Source organism: Salmo salar, chromosome ssa13 (genome assembly GCF_905237065.1).
Source record: "Salmo salar chromosome ssa13, Ssal_v3.1, whole genome shotgun sequence".
In the NCBI taxonomy this organism is placed as follows: domain Eukaryota; kingdom Metazoa; phylum Chordata; class Actinopteri; order Salmoniformes; family Salmonidae; genus Salmo; species Salmo salar.
In genome coordinates, this window is record NC_059454.1 from 78,622,527 (window position 1) to 78,643,735 (window position 21,209).

At 42.6% G+C, this 21,209-nt stretch overlaps 1 protein-coding gene across 1 annotated transcript in view; it reads left to right on the forward strand.

The window, feature by feature from the left end:
- The window catches only part of med13a (mediator complex subunit 13a), a 119,357-nt gene that overhangs the window by 20,575 nt on the left and 77,573 nt on the right, over positions 1-21,209 (forward strand). Inside the window, exon 3 of the mRNA XM_014137886.2 lies at positions 11,361-11,529. Within this exon, the coding sequence (XP_013993361.2) occupies positions 11,361-11,529 (169 nt within the window). The remainder of the gene's footprint in view (positions 1-11,360; positions 11,530-21,209) is intronic.

Below are 21,209 nucleotides of genomic sequence, written 5' to 3' on the forward strand. Positions count from 1 at the left end.
CACTCATTTTTTGAGGACTTCTGCAAATGAATGGTGGGATGTGAACGACAGTAGATGACACACCCCTTCAACATGCATACTGTAAACAGACCAAACTCATCTTGTCTTCTCTTATTATCTTCGGTTTCTGTGAGGAAACAATGCATGGCTGCGCGCTGAAACTAATCGACGGATTACTTTCAATTTCTAGAAAGTGTTTTACCTAATTATTTCGATCAATGGTGAGCTCACTCATGATGTGATTAATTATACATAGTAATTGCTATTAGCTAATTCATGGTATAGTTTAGTCAGCCGAGAGTTAGAAAATATGACCGCTTGTGTTGCTTCAATCTTTCCTCAGTTAGCGCTAGGACAAATGTAGCCTACATTTTTCCAGTTAGGATGATTGTGTTATGCTATAGATACTTCTGTGAATATCTGAACATTGCATCCAAAAATAAACTGCTCACATTCTGGACATAACTTTGTAAGGACTGTTTGTGTAAATAGTTTCTGAAAAAAGTGTGGCCAGCTCAAATGCTGATTGTTGCGTCATTCGAAACTGGCCGTTCTAAATGAGCGTTCTAAATGACTGTTCTAATCACACGGGGTGTGATCGTACGCTTCAGGGACCACTGTAGAACGATCACACCCCGTGTGATGGTACGTGTGAAAGGGTTAATATCTGAAATATGTTTTATTGTGCTAAATTTCTTTGTGTTCGCCAACATTTTTCAATTTAGGCACACGCGTGCTCCTTTTAAATAAAGCTCCGGCTCTGGGTGCCTGGGTGCTAGGCGGGCGGGTGCGCTCTCTCCCCTTACTCTGCTCTTGAAATGTTCATTCATTAGTAATAGAGACTTTGTGGAGCAAGCAGCACCACTACTGGTCCATCTCTCTCGGCTGCTTGTGGATGGATGGGAAGAGTGGGAAGGAGAGAAGGAGGGGGGGAAGAGAGACAGAGAAAGAGGGAGGAAAAGCTCCTCTACCTAGCCTGGATGGGAAAATCCCCTGGAGCCCTGTGGATCACAAGACATTCATCTTGGTGTTTAATGAGCTACCGACTGCAGCTTTAATTACCAGAGCATAGACACCTGTGACTGGAGGGACTGACCACCTCCAAAACCATGCCCTCTTACATTCACCTCTTAGCACAAACAAACACTGCTGGAATGGGCCCACAAACACCTGTGTGTGTGTGTGTGTGTGTGTTTACAGTTAGTGCATTCATCTTAAGATAGCTAAGTGGGACAAACATATCACTGGCATAGAAAGTACATTTTTCAGTAGAGTCAAAGCTAGAAGGGGGGGGGGGATTTAAGATATTGTTTGAAGAGGTAGGGTTTCAGATGTTTTTGGAAGATGGGCAGCTGTCCTAGCTTCAGGGGGAACCTGGGCTGAGCGGGAGCTGCCCTCCCGTAGGGGTGGGAGGGCCAAGAGACCCGAGGTGGCAGATGGAGTGATCGGGTTGGGGTGTAGGGTTAGCCTGAAGGTAGGGAGGGGCAGTTCCTCTTGCTGTTCTGTAGGTTAGCACCATGGTCTTGTAGTGTATGCAAGCTTTGACTGTAAGCCAGTGGAGTGTGCAGAGGAGCGGAGTGTCATGAGAGAACATGGGAAGGTTGAAAACCAGACGGGCTTCAGCATTCTGGATAAGTTGCAGGGGTTTGATGGCACAAGCGGGGAGCCCAGCCAAAAGCGAGTTGCAGTAGTCCAGACGGGAGAGGACAAGGACCTGGATTAGGATCTCGCCTCTTCCTGTGTGAGGTAGGGTTGTACTGCAGATGTTGTAGAGCATGAACCTGCAGGAGCGGGTCACTGCTTTGATGTTTGCAGAGAATGATAGGGTGTTATCCAGGGTCACTCCAAGGTTCTTTGCACTCTGGTAGGGTGACACTGGAGTTGTCAACCGTGATGGAGAGGTCTTTGAGGGGGCAGGCCTTCCCTGGGAGGAAGAGCAGTTCCGTTGAGGTTAAGCTTGAGGTGGTGGGCCAACCTCCAAGTTGAGATATCTGCCAGGCACGCAGAGATGCGTGTCACCACCTGGGTGTCAGAAGGGGGGAAGGAGAAAAGTAGTTGAGTGTCATCCGCATAGCAATGATAGGAGAGACCATGTGAGGATATGACGGAGCCGAGTGACTTGGTGTATAGAGAGAAGAGGAGAGGTCACCTGGTAGGAGCGGCCTGACAGGTAGGATGCAATCAAAGAGTGTGCAGAACCTGAGACGCCCAGCCCTGAGAGGGTGGAGAGGAGGGTCTGATGGTTCACGGTGTCGAAGGTGGCGGATAGATCTACGAGGATGAGAACCGAGGAGAGAGATTCAGCTTTGCAGTGCGGAGAGCCTCCGTGACACAGAGAAGAGCAGTCTCGGTTGAGTGACCTGTCTTGAAGCCTGACTGGTTAGGGTCAAGAAGATAGAGAGAGATAACGAGAAAGTTGATCAGAGACAGCACACTCAAGTGTTTTGGAAAGAAAAGAAAGAAGGGATACAGGTCTATAGTTTTTGACGTCAGATGAGTTGGTTTCTTGAGGCGGGGAGCAACTCGGGTCAGAGGGGACACAGCCAGTGGTCAAGGATGAGTTGATGAGGAATGGGAGGTCTCCAGAGAGGTCTGGTGAAGGGAGGAGGGTTTGGGGTCGAGCGGGTAGGTTGTCGGGGCGGCCAGACCTCACTAGTCACAGGATGTCATCTGGAGAGCGAGGAGAGAAAGAGGTCAAGGCGTAGGGTAGTTCTATTTGAGTGAGACCGGTGGACTCAGTAGGCTGAGTGAATGAGGAGCGGATATCATCAACCTTTTTCTAAAGTCATCCACTGATCTGTTGGAGGATTGTTTATTTTATTTTATTTAACTAGGCAAGTCAGTTAAGAAATAAATTCTTATTTACAATGACGGCCTACACAGGCCAAACGACACTGGGCCAATTGTGCGCCACCCTATGGGACTCCCAATCACAGCGGTTGTGATACAGCCTGGATTCGAACCAGGGTATCTGTAGTGACGCCTCTAGGAGGAAGGAGAAGGTGGAAAATAGTTTCCTTGGGTTAGAGACAGAATCTGGAAATGCAGAGTGGTAGAAAGTGGCTTTAGCAGCGGATACAGAGGAAGAGAATGTAAAGAGGAGGGAGTGGAAGGATGATAGGTCCTCCAGAATTGTAGTTTTCCTAAATGTTTGCTCAGCTGCCCGCATCCCTGTTCCGTATATTGGTATCTTGTGTCACCAGGCTCTTGGAGAGATCTCATACACTGGTGTCAGGGAGGTGTGTGCTGGTTATCGGTAGGGCTGTGACACTACCAGTAACTCTTTGGTCCTTTAAAAATCTGCTGTATGTAAAATATTGTGTGCTATAGCTTGGAAAATACTTAATGATGTGTGTTTCCAACATTAAGGCTGTTTTACTAAAGAAGTTAAAGCCGCTTTGTGTGTTGTTTCCTTGCAACGATACTAACGAGTATTATGATACTGGTATCGTTCTGGCTCTAGTGGTCGGCGCAGTGTGAGGGGAGTATGTGATTTGGGAGCTTCTTCTGAGAAGTCTCTGCTCTGTAGTGTGATCCTGTCTATGCCTGTGAAAGATTACTGCCTGCTAGGTCAGCTCATCTGGGACACCTCCGCCAAACGGGAGAGGGAGAGAGACATAAACCTGAATCTGAGCCAGGCTACTGTGTGTCTCTCTCTGCCTCTCTTTCTCTCTCTGGTCTCTCTCTGGTCTCTCTCTCCCTCTCTTTCTCTCTCTCTCTCCCTCGCTCTCTGGTCTTTCTCTCTTTCCCCCTCTCTCTGGTCTCTCTCTCTCTGGTTTCTCTCTCTCTCTTGCCGGCCAACCACATGCCAGCTAGCAACCTCCCACCTCACACAACAGCCAATTAACAGGCTGGAAGTAAGAGCCATGGAGTTAATTGGCCTATTAGCTGTTAATCTGACTGGGACCGCTCCTCCTATTTTGATATGGAGACAAATTTCACACATTGAAAACAATGTTGTTTTGTTTGGGTGAAACTGCTTATTTTAATTTGACAGTCTGTATTTCAAATGAGAAGAAGAGGCACTTTCCACATTGAGTGGAATGTTATAAGGGGTGGCCATTCAACATATAAGTTACTTGCTGCAGAGAAAAAAGGAGACAGGCCATCTTTTGTCCCTCCTTTGTCAGGGAAGAATGCTTTCTAATGGGTTGCTGTAAGGACTGTGGGAACTGTGTGTAAAAGTACCACTCTCCTTCCACATCAGTCAGTGGAAACAGGTTGCCCCCTCCATGGCTCTTATTGTGTCGGCTGCTTGCCTGCCTGTCGGGTATAGTCTTGAGACAATTCAAACGTTTCCTCTCTGTGATAACTTACTAGCTGCAGCTCTCTCTTTCTGCTCTGCACCACTGCTACACCCCTCAGTCACTCCTTCTCCTTTTTCCCTCCCGCTGAGGATGGACTGGCTGTCATTCACTCTCCTCTCATGGCCACACCCACTTCCCAGGTTGTTGTTAAAATTCAAGTTTTAGTGTTGTTTCTATGTGTTTTTGTTGGTTACGTTTTTTGACTTATATTAATAGTAGGTTTGGTCTGTGCACCTCTTTGTTTGTGTGTGTGTCTCTGACTGTGTCCAGAAAGAGTATTGCTCCTGTTCTCTTGGCTGTGGTGGACTATGAGAGACATAAGGTCGTTAGGAACGCTTGATGCAAACCAGATGCCTGTTTGCTTCTCTTCAGCGCTAGAGGAAAATACTAGAGAGGGGGGAGAGAGGGGGAGGGAGAGAGAGGCAGATGTGATCCTGACAGAGTAAAGCAGATGTGATATCTGTTTATGTAAATTAAGGTTTAGACGTTTCCCGTCATTTACGCAGGGGCTATTTTCTTCTTTTGTAAAAAAATGGATCGAGAAAAGGAATGCAAATTGGCCACAGAAGAAATGGCAACTTAGCTTTCGGTTCTTCATCAGCCTCTTGCTGTTTTATTGATAGATCTTTTTCCCCTCTCTTCACCTACTCCTACGCACTCTAACCCCATATGTGTTATTAGTAACAGTGAGTGGGGATCTGCCTATATTCAGTCAGGCCAGCATGGCTTTGCAATGGGATGATTCCCATGTTATCTTCTATAATCTACTGGTGTTGTTGTCAAGAACCAGCTGGCCAGGCTGGCTGGCTGCTTACTTGTTGTCATGAAATTGTGACCTTTGGACTGCCATGTCAGAGGAGGGTCGGTCGGCCGAGGCCTCAATGTTAAATGCTTATGAACAAACAGACGTAGAGAACAAGGGCTCCTGTCAGCCTACTGCACAGAATACAAGGGCAGCGCTCATTTTAGCTTGGAATACTATATATGGAGGGATGCCTGAGTTCCTCCTCCTACAGTTTCTGTTGTTTCCTCTACAGTGTTTCAAAGATAAGACATGTCAGTGTCTAAACACACACTTTTTGCTCGAAACCCACTCTTCTCAGCACACAGCTTAGGTTTTTTTGGCTGAATCTGAGATAGGTTTAGAAGCTGGCTCACAGTGTCCTGAGGGGCTAAGGAAAGGCATCTGAAAGAGGGTTGAAGGGGAGTTGAGGAATGGGGGATGTTTTGTAGTAGCTGGAAGGAGGGAGACTAGAGGTATGAAGAACATGGTCAAGCTCTGTCCAGGGTGGATGGACAGCTTTTTTCTTTTAGCATTGGGCAACCGAGTTAAAATGTCAGGCCTTTTTAAGTTTTTCTGGCGGCTGTTTACAAGTGCACCTGTGAAATGTAGCAGGCCCTCTACTTAAAGCCCTGAAAAATATATGAGCCCAGATCCTCTTAAACAAGCTGTTCAGCACTCACTGCTCTGCTTTGCCAAGGGCAAAAGGGCTTATTTTACTGTTGCTATGGGGGGCAAAGAAATCACAGTTTAAATTCCTTTTTCAGAGGCAGAGAGACGTATTCATTGATGTACCTTTATGTCCGTGTAGACTTTCTCCTCACCTAACTAAACTAATCTCTGTCTCCACAATGTAGGCCTAACACATTTTCATTTACCTGAAGTTTATAGCTGCACAGTTCGGTAGCTAGCTCAGAACTGAGTCTCGCCACAATAAGGAACAACATCTTGTCAAATAAGATACAGGGGATCATGTCTCGTGGTCATGTCTGGTGTTTATTTCTCTGTGCTGCACGGTGTTGCACACAGGGACAGAGGTTTGCTGGAGACATGTTTGAAAGGAGCTTAAGTGCTCTAAGATGTCTCACAGTGGCTGTTAGTGAGATTAGCAGAGCATCCAGGCCACAGCCGCTCATGATCCAGAAACAAACCCCACTATCAAAGTCGGGTAGTAAAGACACTGCTAGCCTGCTCTGTTTGTGCGATCTTGCCAAATCCTATGGTCACTGTCAAGACGGAACAAACTGGTCCGGGACCAGGATAGGGAAACTGCCTTCTTGTGTGGTATTCTATGCAGCAGCAGGCAGGAGCCCTTGTTCTCTAAGTCATCACGTGACAATGACCATAGGAGTTGACCAGACAGAGCAAACCAATCAGAGGCTAAGACAGTGCTCCTGGAGCTTCTATCTATCTATCTATAGACACACCTACTCATTCCAGGGTTTTTCTTTATTTGTACTATTTTCTACATTGTAGAGTAATAGTGAAGACATCAAAAGTATGAAATAACACATGGAATCATGTAGTAACCAAAAAAGTGTTCAACAAATGACAATATATTTTATATTTGAGATTCTTTAAAGTAGCCACCCTTTGCCTTGATGACAGCTTTGCACACGCTTGACATTCTCTCAACCAGCTTCATGAGGTAATGTAATGTAAATGTAATGAGGTAGTCACCTGGAATGCATTTCAATTAACAGGTGTGCCTTGTTAAAAGTTCATTTGTGGAATTTCTTTCCTTCTGAATGTGTTTATGCCAAACAGTTGTGTTGTGACAAGGTAGGGTTGGTATACAGAAGATATCCCTATTTTGTAAAAGACCAAGTCCATATTATGGGAAGAACAGCTCAAATAAGCAAAGAGAAACGACAGTCCATCATTACTTTGAGACATGAAGGTCAGCCAATCTGGAACATTTCAAGGACTTTGAAAGTTTCTTCAAGTGCAGTGGCAAAAACCATCATGATGAAACTGGCTCTCATGAGGACCACCACAGGAAAGGAAGACCCAGAGTTACCTCTGCTGCAGAGGAAAAGTTAATTAGAGTTAACTGCACCTCAGATTGCAGCCCAAATATATGATTCACAGAGTTCAAGTAACAGACACATCTCAACATCAACTGTTCAGAGGAGACTGCGTGAATCAGGCCTTCATGGTTGAATTGCTGCAAAGAAACCACTTGCTGCAAAGAAACCACTACTAAAAGACAACAATAATAAGAAGAGACTTGCTTGGGCCAAGAAACACGAGCAATGGACATTACACTTGTGGAAATCTATCCTTTGGTCTGATGAGTCCAAATCTCCAGGCTGTGTAAGGGCTATTTAACCAAGAAGGAGAGTGATGGAGTGCTGCATCAGATGACCTGGCCTCCACAATCACCCGACCTCAACCCAATTGAGATGGTTTGGGATGAGTTGGACCGCAGAGTGAAGAAAAAGCAGCCAACAAGTGCTCAGCATATGTGGGAACTCCTTCAAGACTGTTGGAAAAGCATTCCTCGTGAAGCTGGTTGAGAGAATGCCAAGAGTGTGCAAAGCTGACATCAAGGCAAAGGGTGGCTACTTTGAAGAATCTCAAATATAAAATATATTTTGATTTGTTTAACACTTTTTTGGTCACTACATGATTCTATATGTGTTATTTCATAGTTGTGATGTCTTCACTATTATTCTACATTGTAGAAAATAGTAAAAATAAAGAAAAACCCTTGAATGAGTAGCTGAACAAACTTTGTACTGGTACTGTATCTAGCCAGCCTGCAGTAGTGCTTTCACTTGACTCCTCTAACTGGGTACAGACACACTTCAGGCATGAATGGAAACTTGTAGTGAAATATAGCTGCTCTGTCCGTTTTCTGTGTGCTGCAGAGAAAATGACTTGCATTGTGTTTAAAAAAAAAAAGTATTTGTCATGAAGGAAAACAAAAACTCTCACCGAATACAAACATACACATACAGTTGAAGTCGGACGTTTACGTACACCTTAGCCAAATACATTTTACTCAGTTTTTCACAATTCCTGACATTTAATCCGAATAAAAAGTCTTAGGTCAGTTAGGATCACCATTTTATTTTAAGAATGTGAAATGTCAGAATAATAGTAGAGAGAATGATTTATTTCAGCTTTTATTTCTTTCATCACGTTCCCAGTGAGTCAGAAGTTTACATACAATCAATTAGTATTTGGTAGCATTGCTTTTAAATTGTTTAACTTGGGTCAAACGTTTCGGGTAGCCTTCCACAAGCTTCCCACAATAAGTTGGGTGAATTTTGGCCCATTCCTCCCGACAGAGCTGATGTAACTGAGTCAGGTTTGTAGGCCTCCTTGCACGCACATGCTTTTTCAGTTCTGCCCACAAATTTTATATAGGATTGAGGTAAGGGCTTTGTGATGGCCACTCCAATACCTTGACTTTGTTGTCCTTAAGCCATTTTGCCACAACTTTGGAAGTATGCTTGAGGTCATTGTCCATTTGGAAGAACCTTTTGCGACCAAGCTTTAACTTCCTGACTGATGTCTTGAGATGTTGCTTCAATATATCCACATAATTTTCCTGCCTCATGATGCCATCTATTTTTTGAAGTGCACAAATCCCTCCTGCAGCGAAGCACCCCCACAACATGATGCTGCCACCCCCGTGCTTCACGGTTAGGATGGTATTCTTCGGCTTGCAAGCCTCCCCCTTTTTCCTCCAGACATAACGACGGTCATTATGGCCAAACAGTTCTATTTTTGTTTCATCAGACCAGAGGACATTTCTCCAAAAAGTACGATCTTTGTCCCCATGTTCAGTTGCAAACCGTAGTCTGGCTTTTTTATGGTGGTTTTGGAGCACTGGCTTCTTCCTTGCTGAGTGGCCTTTCAGGTTATGTCGATATAGGACTCGTTTTACTGTGGATATAGATACTTTTGTACCTGTTTCCTCCAGCATCTTCACAAGGTCCTTTGCTGTTGTTCTGGGATTGATTTGCACTTTTTTCACCAAAGTACGTTCATCTCTAGGAGACAGAACGAGTCTCCTTCCTGAGCGGTATGGCGGCTGCGTGGTCCCATGGTTTTTATACTATTCTTTGTACAGATGAACGTGGTACCTTCAGGCATTTGGAAATTGTTCCCAAGGATGAACCAGACTTGTGGAGGCCTACAATTTCTTTTCCTAGGTCTTGGCTGATTTCTTTTGATTTTCACATGATGTCAAGCAAAGATGCACGGAGTTTGAAGGTAGGCCTTGATATACATCCACAGGTAAACCTCCAATTGACTCAAATAATGTCATTCAGCCGATCAGAAGCTTCTAAAGCCATGACATCATTTTCTGGAATTTTCTGAGCTGTTTAAAGGCACAGTCAACTTAGTGTATGTGAACTTCTGACCTGCTGGAATTGTGATACAGTGAATTATAAGTGAAATAATCTGCCTGTAAACAATTGTTGGAAAAATTACTTGTCATTCACAAAGTGAATGTCTGAACCGACTTGCCAGAACTATAGTTTGTTAACAGGAATTTTGTGGAGAGGTTGAAAAACGAGTTTTAATGACTCCAACCTAAGTGTATGTAAACTTCTGACTTCAACTGTACGTGCAAAAACAGCATTATTGTTTGCTGTTGGGGTGGGCTGAAACTGCACCATTTTGTTTCTCTCCGTAACTCACGCACTTTCAATATTTAAATATTAAATCACTTGGTTTTTCCATTGTGCTGATGATGGTGCTTGATAATTGATTGTTTTTTCAAGATGAGTGATGAGAAGAGAATCGGCCAATCCATCGGGTATCTCACTATACCCCCATATGCCATGTCTTGAAATATGCAGACAGGCGGATTAAAAGTATGTTTACATTGTAATACTTTTGACAGCCATGTTTCTAGCTCCACCCTCAACTTCTGGACTTGATAGCATTCTCAGAAAGCATGGATTATTGAGTCATTTTTTGTTTTACACTTAAGACATGACTCTGCCGTTGTGCTGTTGAATTTGTGCATTTTGTCTCTTGTCTAGCTTGTACTGGATTAAGCGTACATTTTCTTTAACTGTAATTTCGTTAGTTATGCCCCAACTTTCCCTACATCTTGTGTCTCTAACCCTGTCTCTCTCTCTCTCTCTCTCTCTCTCCTTCTCTCTCTCTCTCTCTGTCTATCTAACTGAGGACAGACAGACTTGCATTGTGTTTTCTTGGTGTAAAAATACTTTCCCGGTTATAGTTTGTCTTTTCTTCTTGCTTGCTTACGGTCAATAGATGATTTTCAGATGTCAGTAAAAGATATGACTGGTTATTTTGTTTCAAATCTATATTATGAGATGCCAGGTACAATATGCTGCCCACTTGAAATAGTAGGCTTGTGATTGTCATTTGCCTCCTGAAGAATACTTTATTTCTTTATGCTAAGATTTAGTGTGATATAATAATTGTATTTTCAGTGCAGTGTACATATGTCAGGTGCGTCGTAAAAGCTAGACCAAGGCGCAGCAGGTATCATGCTCATCTTCTTTATTTATTATAAGAGAACACTTAAACAAAATATAAACGAACGCCAAACAATAGTTCCGTAAGGACACAAGCACTATACGAAAAACAACCACCCACAAAACCCAATGGAAAACAGGCTGCCTAAGTATGGCTTCCAATCAGAGACAACAAAAGACACCTGCCTCTGATTGGAAACCACACTCGGCAAACCTGGAAAACGGAACATAGAAAATGAAAACTAGAACCAAAATCCCCAAGACAAAACCCCCCAAAACACAAAACAAACACCCCCTGCCACGCCCTGATCAACTACAATGACAAATAACCCTTTTACTGGCCAGGACGTGACAACATAGTGCAGCTGCAAGACATAGCTCACATCAACTTCCCTCCCTTTGCCTGTCTGGTCTTTTGATCCCCTTCACCTCTGCTAGGCATCTACTATACACTTCTGTCTACTGTTTTGGCATAGTCAGGATTCAGGAACTGTCTTATGTGTTGTTAGTGTAACATTAGCGTTTCTTGTAAACCACTAAGTCTTACCCGACTGAGTAAAACTGAGAAGACGGAGAGAAACGTTTGTGTGCATTAGGCCAATAAGTGAATTAATCATACATTAAGCCTAATACAGGCTGGTTAAATTATTCATATTCCTGGTAGTTTGTTCAACAGAAAAGTGAAACAGTGGAAATTGTAGCCAGTGTAGCTATATAAATTGTTTTTTGCAGCTGAGCTGATTAGCAAATTTGTTTAAAAAATATTTCTCTAACCCTGTCTCTCTCCGTCTGTCTATTTAGCTGAGGAGGACGGTGTGTGGGAGAGCGGCCTGTCCTATGAGTGCAGGACGCTCCTGTTCAAAGCCATCCACAACCTGCTGGAGCGCTGTCTCATGAACCGCAGCTTCGTACGCGTCGGCAAGTGGTTCGTCAAGCCCTACGAGAAGGATGAGAAGCCCATTAATAAGAGGTAGGATGCTCCTACTCACTCCTCCAGTTCTCTCCTTCTTCCTTCCCCTCTCCCCATTATCGACAGTCCTCCAGTTCTCTCCTTCTTCCTTCCCCTCTCCCCATTATCGACAGTCCTCCAGTTCTCTCCTTCTTCCTTCCCCTCTCCCCATTATCGACAGTCCTCCAGTTCTCTCCTTCTTCCTTCCCCTCTCCCCATTATCGACAGTCCTCCAGTTCTCTCCTTCTTCCTTCCCCTCTCCCCATTATCGACAGTCCTCCAGTTCTCTCCTTCTTCCTTCCCCTCTCCCCATTATCGACAGTCCTCCAGTTCTCTCCTTCTTCCTTCCCCTCTCCCCATTATCGACAGTCCTCCAGTTCTCTCCTTCTTCCTTCCCCTCTCCCCATTATCGACAGTCCTCCAGTTCTCTCCTTCCTTCCCCTCTCCCCATTATCGACAGTCCTCCAGTTCTCTCCTTCCTTCCCCTCTCCCCGGTGTCAACAGTCCTCCAGTTCTCTCCTTCCTTCCCCTCTCCCCATTATCGACAGTCCTCCAGTTCTCTCCTTCCTTCCCCTCTCCCCGGTGTCAACAGTCCTCCAGTTCTCTCCTTCTTCCTTCCCCTCTACCACTGGTGTTGTAGTAGCTCACTGAAGGATAGAATAAAGAGGGATTGAATACATCTGTCAATAGTTCAAGAACGTCTGATTTGTGCCTCATTTACACTTGGGTGCTGAGCTCTATTACTCAATCAGATAAGTACCCCTCTCTTCTTACTCTCTTTCCAGGTAGTCCCCATAGAGAAGTGTGTTTTCTGCATTGGTTAAATAAAGTTGTGAAGGTTTTGAATTGGAGAGCAGGGCTACAGACCCGTTCTTTCTACCCTGTTGGCTGTACTTCCAGGAAGTGTGTTGCCGAGCTGCAGCAGTGACTGAGTCGTCCCCTCTATCTGGTGGGGAGGATTTGTCTCTGTCAGTGTCTGGCCTCTGATAAGCGAAAGAGGCAGACAGCTGCTGAGGAGTAAACAACCGAGGTGGTGACACTCGGTGCTCCTCGCCACCCTAGTCAAAATATCTTGTAGGATTAGGGATTTTTTTCAATAGAATCCTATGGGATTCTCACAATCCTATAGGATTTTGTAACACCTCTATCAGAATCCTATTGGACAATTTTTTTCCTATTGGAAATAAAAAGTGATCTTATAGGATTCTTGTAGTCCTATAGGATATTGTGTCACCTGTATCAGAATCCTATTGGAATCCTATTAGACTACTTGGACAAATAATGCCACTTGAATAATATTTACATATCTTACATTACTCATATCACATGTATATACTATATTTTATACCATATATTACACCTTGCCTATGCCGCTCTGCCATCGCTCATCCATATACTTACATGTACATATTCTCATTCAACCCTTTAGATTTGTGTGTATTAGGTAGTTGTTGGGGAATTGTTAGATTACTTGTTAGATATTACTGCACTGACGGAACATTGATATGTCAGGGAATCAGTCTCAAGATCATTCATCAGTGATTTAAAAATACCAATCGGGACAAGTTCTTCCAGTTTAAAAGTATTTTGTAAGGCATTCCAAGACGATGGCGCAGAGTACATAAAAGCCCGTTTACCAAATTCAGTTCGGACATTTGGAACAGTTAACAAGATAAAGTTCCTCGAACGAAGAGAGTACCCACCACATTTCTCAACAATAAAAATGCCCAAATAAAAAAGGTAGTAAACCCAAAATGGCTTTGTAAATAAAAGTATACCAGTGACTGAGCCTACGAGTGACTAGAGAAGGCCAGCCAACCCTGGTATATAAAGTGCAGTGGTGCGTAAGGGTTTTGCAATTTAAAATAAATCTCAAAGTGCCATGGTAAAGGGTGTCAATTGATCTCAAACACTGAGCGGAAGCATTCATATATAAAATATCCCCATAGTCTAGTAAAGGCATAAATGTAGCTGATACTAGCCTCCTTCTGGCTTCAAAAGAAAAACAAGCCTTATTCCTAAAATAAAATCCTAATTTCAGCTTCAATTTTTTTGTAAGTTGTTGAATATGCATTTTAAAAGAGAGGCCATCATCAATCAAAATTCCAAGATATTTATATGAGGTTACAACCTCAATCTCCTTGCCCTGACAGGTAGTAATAGGTGAAAGGTTCAGAGGTCTATTTCTTGCTTTAGAAAACACCAGTAGTTTTGTTTTGTCAGTGTTGAGGATAAGCTTCAATTGAGACAAGGTATGTTGAACAGTATTAAAAGCAGTTTGCAAGTTCTGGAAAGCTTTTGTAAGAGATGAAGCACAACAGTAAATAACAGTATCATCAGCATAAAAATGAAGTTGTGCATTTTGGACATTTTTGTCTAAATTATTTATATAAATAGTGAATAAGAGAGGACCAAGTACAGAGCCTTGGGGCACACCATTTAAGACAGACAATTTAACAGACCTAAGCCCATCAAATTGAGTGCACTGAGTTCTATCAGACAGATAGTTAACAAACCATGCAACTGCATGCTCTGAAAGACCTACACTCGACAATCTCTGCCTTAGTATAGCATGATCAACTGTATCAAAAGCCTTAGAGAGATCAATAAAAAGTGAGACACAATGCTGTTTTTTGTCAAGAGCTTCAGTGATATCATTTAAAACCTTCATGGCTGCTGTAATTGTGCTATGCTTCTTCCTGAAACCCGATTGGTACATTGATAAAATAGAGTTAGTATATAAAAACTATTTTAGCTGGTCACTCACAAGGGTTTCAAGTATTTTCACCAGGGGTGACAGCTTTGAGATTGGCCTATAATTATTTAAAAGAGTTGGATCTCCCCCTTTTAAAAGTGGCAGGACAAATGCTGATTTCCAGATCTTTGGAATTTCATTACATTCCAGGGTTAGATTAAACAGATATGCAAGTGGTTCAGCTATGAAATCAGCTGCCAGATTTAAAAAGCAGGGATCCAAAAGATCAGGACCTGCAGGCTTTCTCTGATCTAAGGATTTCAGGGCCTTATGTACCACCTGCACTGAGAATGGCAAAAAGCTAAAAGTTTGACCAGCTCTCACTGGTTCATCAACACAAGGTTGTACAGAGACAGAGGACACTGAATCAAACAGTCTACCAGATGATACAAAGTGCTCATTGAAACAATTCAGCATTTCAGTTTTGTCATATATAGCAACAGAGTCCTTCAATACACATGACGGTAATTCATTAACATTACTGTTACCAGACATAGACTTAATAGCCTTCCAAAACTTTCTAGGGTCATTCAGGTTATCAGTGGTAACAGACATAAAATATTCAGACTTGGCCTTCCTGAGAAGAGAAGAACACTTGTTTCGTAACTGCCTAAAAACAAGCCAATCAGCATCAGAACACGATTTCCTTGCTTTAGCCCAGGCTAGATTACGGTCGTGAACAATGCAAGAAAGCTCAGACGAAAACCATGGATTATCCCTCCCTTTAACCCTGAACCTGTGGAATGGAGCATGTCTGTTTACTATTTGGAGAAAACCATCATTAAAGAATTTCCAGGCAGTTTCCACATCAGGGATAAGCTCAATCTTGCTCCAGTCAAAATAAAACAAATCATGAAAGAAAGCCTGCTCAATGAAACACTTCAGATTTCTCTTACGAATAAAACGCGGGTTAGACTTAGAAATCTTAGTATTTCTAATAGCAACAACAGCACAATGGTCACTTAAATCATTACAAAAAACACCAACCGCAGAATATTTATGTGGAACATTTGTCAATATCAAATCAATCAGGGTAGATTTATCTGGGCATTTTAGATTAGGGCGAGTGGGTGAGTTAATCAACTGGGTAAGATTCATAGAATTACAAAACATTTTTAAATCATCAGACACCGGCATTAACCAACACCAGTTGAGATCACCAATCAAAATCATTTCACTGTAAAGAAGTTTAGACATGAGGTGCGTCAAAGAAGAAAATGCATCACCGAGAGCAGAGGGGGGGTCTGTAACAGCCAATCACAGTTATAGAAAGACCCTTAGAAACCTCAATATTCAAAGCAAGAAATTCCAACTGTTTACAAATAGTTTCAGACTTTGCCACACTTATAGGGAATTTCGTTTTTACATATATAGCCACACCCCCACCTTTCTTAACCCGATCAGTGCGATAAACATTGTAACCAGTTATACAAATATCCGTATCAAGAACAGACTTGCTGAGCCAGGTTTCAGAAAACACAATTATATCAGCATCAGTTGATTTAGCCCAAATCCTAACCCCATCCATTTTTGACAACAGGCTGCGTACATTTAAATGAAAAATACCAAGACCAGATCTTGATTTAAAATCAGAGGGGGTTTGGAGACATTGCATATCAGGGCCAGGGTTAGGCTGCACGTTACCTGATATCAACAATCGAAGAATAACTAGGCACCTCTGTTTAATATCTTTGCACGGCTTCTCTTTTTTAAGAGACCTACTGCAAGCGAAGTCTACAAGTGAGTTTCCAGACAATACAAAACAGTCATTTAAAACCATTAGACTTTGGTAGTGACACAAATTCGTAATGTTCACATCATGCCACAAATACATCGGCACTTGGACGAGTGGAACGAGTGAAAAGGAGCGAGTTCCTGCAAACAAAATGGTTACCGCTAGCACAGGCTTGCAGTGTTAATTAACTACCAAGTTCAGTTCGCTGCCTGTGGTTGTGCATACAATCTCTTTATAACATTATTATTCTAACTGTTTTATCCTTCACTGTGCGTGAATGCAATAACTGTGAGTACAGTATTTGTTTCCTTGTGTTTCCTGACGAAGTTGTCAATGTTTTAGTAATTTTTTTGTCATTGTGCAGGATTTTATGCACTCATTTTAAAAAAAAATATTATTTTTTTACAATATATTTATTGGATGCACTCCAATATTGGATGCACGCTAGCTAAGAAACTACTGTTAGATACATTTTGCCTGTCAGCTGACTAGCTAGCTAGTTGTAGCCATTTGTATCTCATTTTGTAGTCACTGTATTATTATAGCAGATGAGAAATGTTTTTCTTCTTTGTTTTTGCTAAAAATACTGTATGTGCCTTATTGTAGGCAAGTCAAACCATCATGTTTTTGGACTCATTCAGCAGTTCTTACCCAATTAAGTAGAATACTAATGTAAATGTATGTTGAAAATTCCCTTTATATATCTAAAACATAAGTGGAAAATTATGCTGTTACTGCTTCCCGTTGACAATACATTTTGATAAATATCCCAATGTCAAAACACAGTTTTGAAGCTTCCAAATCAATAAACAGTTTGTGATATATTGAAAACATAAACATAAAATGTACTACCTACACATACGTGTGCTGAAATAGTAATCATATTACTTGTATTTGTTTTAAACAAGCACCTTATGAACTGCATATGCACCAAAAACCCTGTTGTTTTGACAAGTAGCAATGAATCACTCATATTGGGCTCCCGAGTGGCGCAGCGGTCTAAGGCACCGCATATTATCGCTTGAGGTGTCACTACAGACCCTGGTTAAATTCCAGGCTGTATCACAACCGGCTGTGATTGGGAGTCCCATAGGGTGGCACACAATTGGCCCAGTGTTTTCTGGGTTAGGGTTTCGCCAGGGGTAGGCCGTCATTGTAAATAAGAATTTACAATTAACTGGACTAGCCTTGTTAAATAAATAATTGAAGAAATAAATATTGGTAATGGGGAAATCAGGTTGTATGCACTGCTGAAACTAACTCAACTCAAAACCACATGAAACTGGGAATATCTGCTGAAGACAACAAGCTACATTTTGGAATTATTCATTTTGATTTGGGGGTCGCCGAAATAGAAATGCAACACTTTTTTGTCAATCACTCATATTGATATCACGTTAAAATCAATAGAATGAGAGGGGGAGTCGGGTTACAAGTCCTGTTCAAACTGACCTTACTAAAAAAAAACACAGAATCTTGGAATAATATGTACAGTACCAGTCAAAAGTTTGGACACACCTACTCACCTACTAAGGGTTTTTCTTTATTTTGACTATTTTCTACATTGTAGAATAATAGTGAAGACTTCAACACTATGAAATAACACATATGGAATCATGTAGTAACCAAAAAGTGTTAAACAAATCTAAATATTTAATATTTGAGATTCTTCAAAGTAGCCACCCTTTGCCTTGATGACAGCTTTGCACACTCTTGGCATTCTTTCAATCAGCTTCACAAGGAATGCTTTTCCAACAGTCTTGAAGGAGTTCACACAACACATATGCTCAGCACTTGTTAGCTGCTTTTCCTTCACTCTGCGGTCCAACTCATCGCAAACCATCTCAATTGGGTTGAAGTCGGGTGATTGTGGAGGCCAGGTCATCTGATGCAGCACTCCATCACTCTCCTTGGTCAAATAGCCCTTACACAGCCTGGAGGTGTGGTGGGTCATTTTCCTGTTGAAAAACAAATGATAGTCCCACTAAGCGCAAATCTAAAAAAAATCTATAATTTGGACTCATCAGACCAAAGGACAGATTTCCACTGGTCTACAGTCCATTGCTCATGTTTCTTGGCCCAAGCAAGTCTCTTCTTCTTATTGGGGTGTCCTTTAGTAGTGGTTTCTTTGCAGCAATTTGACCATGAAAGCCTGATTCACGCAGTCTCCTCTGGACAGTTGATGTTGAGATGTGTCTGTTACTTGAACTCTGCGAAGCATTTATTTGGGCTGCTGTCTGAGATTCAGTTAACTCTAATTAACTTATCCTCTGCAGCAGAAGTAACTCTGGGTCTTCCTTTCCTGTGGCGGTCCTCCTGAGAGCCAGTTTCATCATAGCGCTTGATGGTTTTTGCCACTGCACTTGAAGAAACTTTCAAAGTCCTTAAAACTTTCCAGATTGACTGACCTTCGTGTCTCAAAGTAATGATGGACTGTCGCTTCTCTTTGCTTATTTGAGCTGTTCTTCCCATAATATGGACTTGGTCTTTTACCAAATAGGGCTATCTTCTGCATACCAACCTTACCTTGTAACAACACAACTGATTGGCTCGAACGCATTAAGAAGGAAAGAAATTCCACAAATTAACTTTTAACAAGGCACACCTGTTAATTGAAATGCGTTCCAGGTGACTACCTCATGAAGCTGGTTGAGAGAATGCCAAGAGTGTGCAAAGCTGTCATCAAGACAAAGGGTGGCTACTTTGAAGAATCTCAAATATTAAATATATTTTGATTTGTTGTAAAAATTTTTGGGTTACTACATGATTCCATATGTGTTATTTCATAGTGTTTATTTCTTCATTATTATTCTACAATGTAGAAAATAGTAAAAAGGAGAAAAATCCTTGAATAAGTAGGTGTGTCCAAACTTTTGACTGGTACTCTATATCACTGGTTAGAGGACAACTTGTAGAATAATTTTGGATTGTTGCATTTTGTTTCAAGTGGGTTGCCAACGCAGAAAGTTAAACGCAAACTACTTTGTTAATCACTCATATCGGTCTCAATTTGAAATCAATAGAGCGGGGGCAAATGTTTGGTGTGTATGTGCTGTTTTAACTAACACTATTCAAAGGCCACAGTGAAATTGAAAATAATTCAGACATCACTGGTTAGAAGAGAATTTGCTGAAGACAGTCATCTAAATTCTAGAATGTTGGATGGAAGTTTTGTGAGGCTGTTGAAACAGGGATGAAAACAAATCAGTTGCTTTGTTGTTTAATTTCAACAAATCAAGACCAGCTATAGCATATCAACAGTGACAAATGTTGGCTGTTATTTGAGCGACTTTTATACAGAGAGCACCCCGAATGTTCCCTTCCATTTTGAGTTTGAAAATGATAGAATTCTGCTAAGTCCTAAAACCGCCGATGCGTATGACAAATCCAATAATATTGATCTGTTTTAAGCAATCGATTGTGTCCACAGACCCCAAACCAATCCAGATGTAGTGTGCATTGGTCAGAAAATGGACTAAAAATACCTGATCGTTTATGACAACTGATGCGTCCTCTCCGTTTGTACCAAACTGCATGTAACTGTGTTGACAGTCAATGATCTGCAAGTCATTTTGCATGCCGAGCCAACCCCAGGCAATATCAGTAGCCTAGTCAAACTGCGCACTGTACTCAGCATAGTGCGCTGATTAACACCAGGTAGGCAGCCTGAATATTGCTTATGTATTTCTGAGGTGAAGCTTGTGCAGATGAAATAACAGCCTAATGAGAGAAATGGCAGTCAGTGTGTTGTGGTGAGCAGCCAGAGCAGGGATTGAAAGGCAAATGAGGAATTATTGATAAGAGCCCCTAACTAACTAGCTAGGGGAGACAGGAGCTCTGTTCCGGCTCAACGTGGTGTCACGGTGCAGTCATCCCAGGGCATTGTGCGTTTTTGTTTTTGTACTAGCTAAATGTCTCACATGTTGTTGCCAGAAAGCCCAGGAAAGCAGTCGGGTGACAGGCAGGCAGCATTGTGAAAGCAGAGAGCTACTGGCTGGCTGGCCGGGTAGGGCCACAGGATCAGTGGATTCAGGATTCAGTGCTACTGTGGTATCATCCATAGTTTATTATCTGATGGTTGTTTGATTTTAATTTGATGGCTGTTGATGATCACATCAGAGGTTCCATCTCAGACAGTCTTTTTAAAGCCCCTGAAATATCCCCTCTTTCTTATTAAAAAGCACAAAGTTTTCATTGCTTTTGTATGGGAACACAATGGCTTAATTTTAGATAACTAATAATCATACTAATACCCTTAGTCTAGTGTGGCACGGCAGCCCTGCTCTCTATTTCTGCTGGCTGAGAAGACCCAGGCCCCAGTCGAGGAAAAGGAACAATGAGGTTTCCTCAGTCAGCCCTGGAATTCACAGCCAGCCAAGCCAAGCCCTCTCTCTCTCCAGTCTCCACTCCCTGTGCTACACAGAGACGGGGACAGGGTATAAATAGATCTACAGCTACCAAGAAAGAAACCAGCCATGTTCTCCTTAGAATGTTGTTGTTGTTCTTCACTCAGGACTTTGTTCATCTTCCGGCCAGATAGACGTGGAGGCCGGGGTTGTATTCATTAGACACCAAACGGAATAAACAGAACTGGAACAGTGAGGGACTACCTTGACTTGTCCAATAAGAATTGCTTGTTTTCGTTTTCCGTTTGAAAATGATTCAATAGCAGGTTAGCGTTTTTCGTCATGAATCTTGTTCTGGAGGCAGCTCTGCAGAGAGGTCACTAGCTGGCACAAACACAGTCATGAAATCAGATTTGAACCTTAACCACACTGCTAACCATAATGCTATCGCTGCAACTCCCCAACAGGCTCGGGTGAGGCGAAGGTCGAGTCATGCGTCCTCCGAAACATGACCCACCAAACCACCCTTCTTAACACCCGCCCGCTTAATCCAGAAGCTAGCCGCACCAATGTGTCGGATGAAACACCGCTCAACTAACGACCGAAGTCAGCCTGCAGGTGCCCGGCCCGCCACAAGGAGTCGCTAGAGCACGATGAGCCAAGTAAAGCCCGCCGGCCAAACCCTCCCCTATCCCGGATGATACTGGGCCAATTGTGTGCCGCCCTATGGGACTCCCAGTCATGGCCGGTTGTGACACAGCCTGGGATCGAACCCCTGCGATGCAGTGCCTTAGACCGCTGAACCACTCGAGAGGCCCAGCGCATGGTGTTTTAATGTTGTGCCCTGTCAGAACAGCTCGTCTAT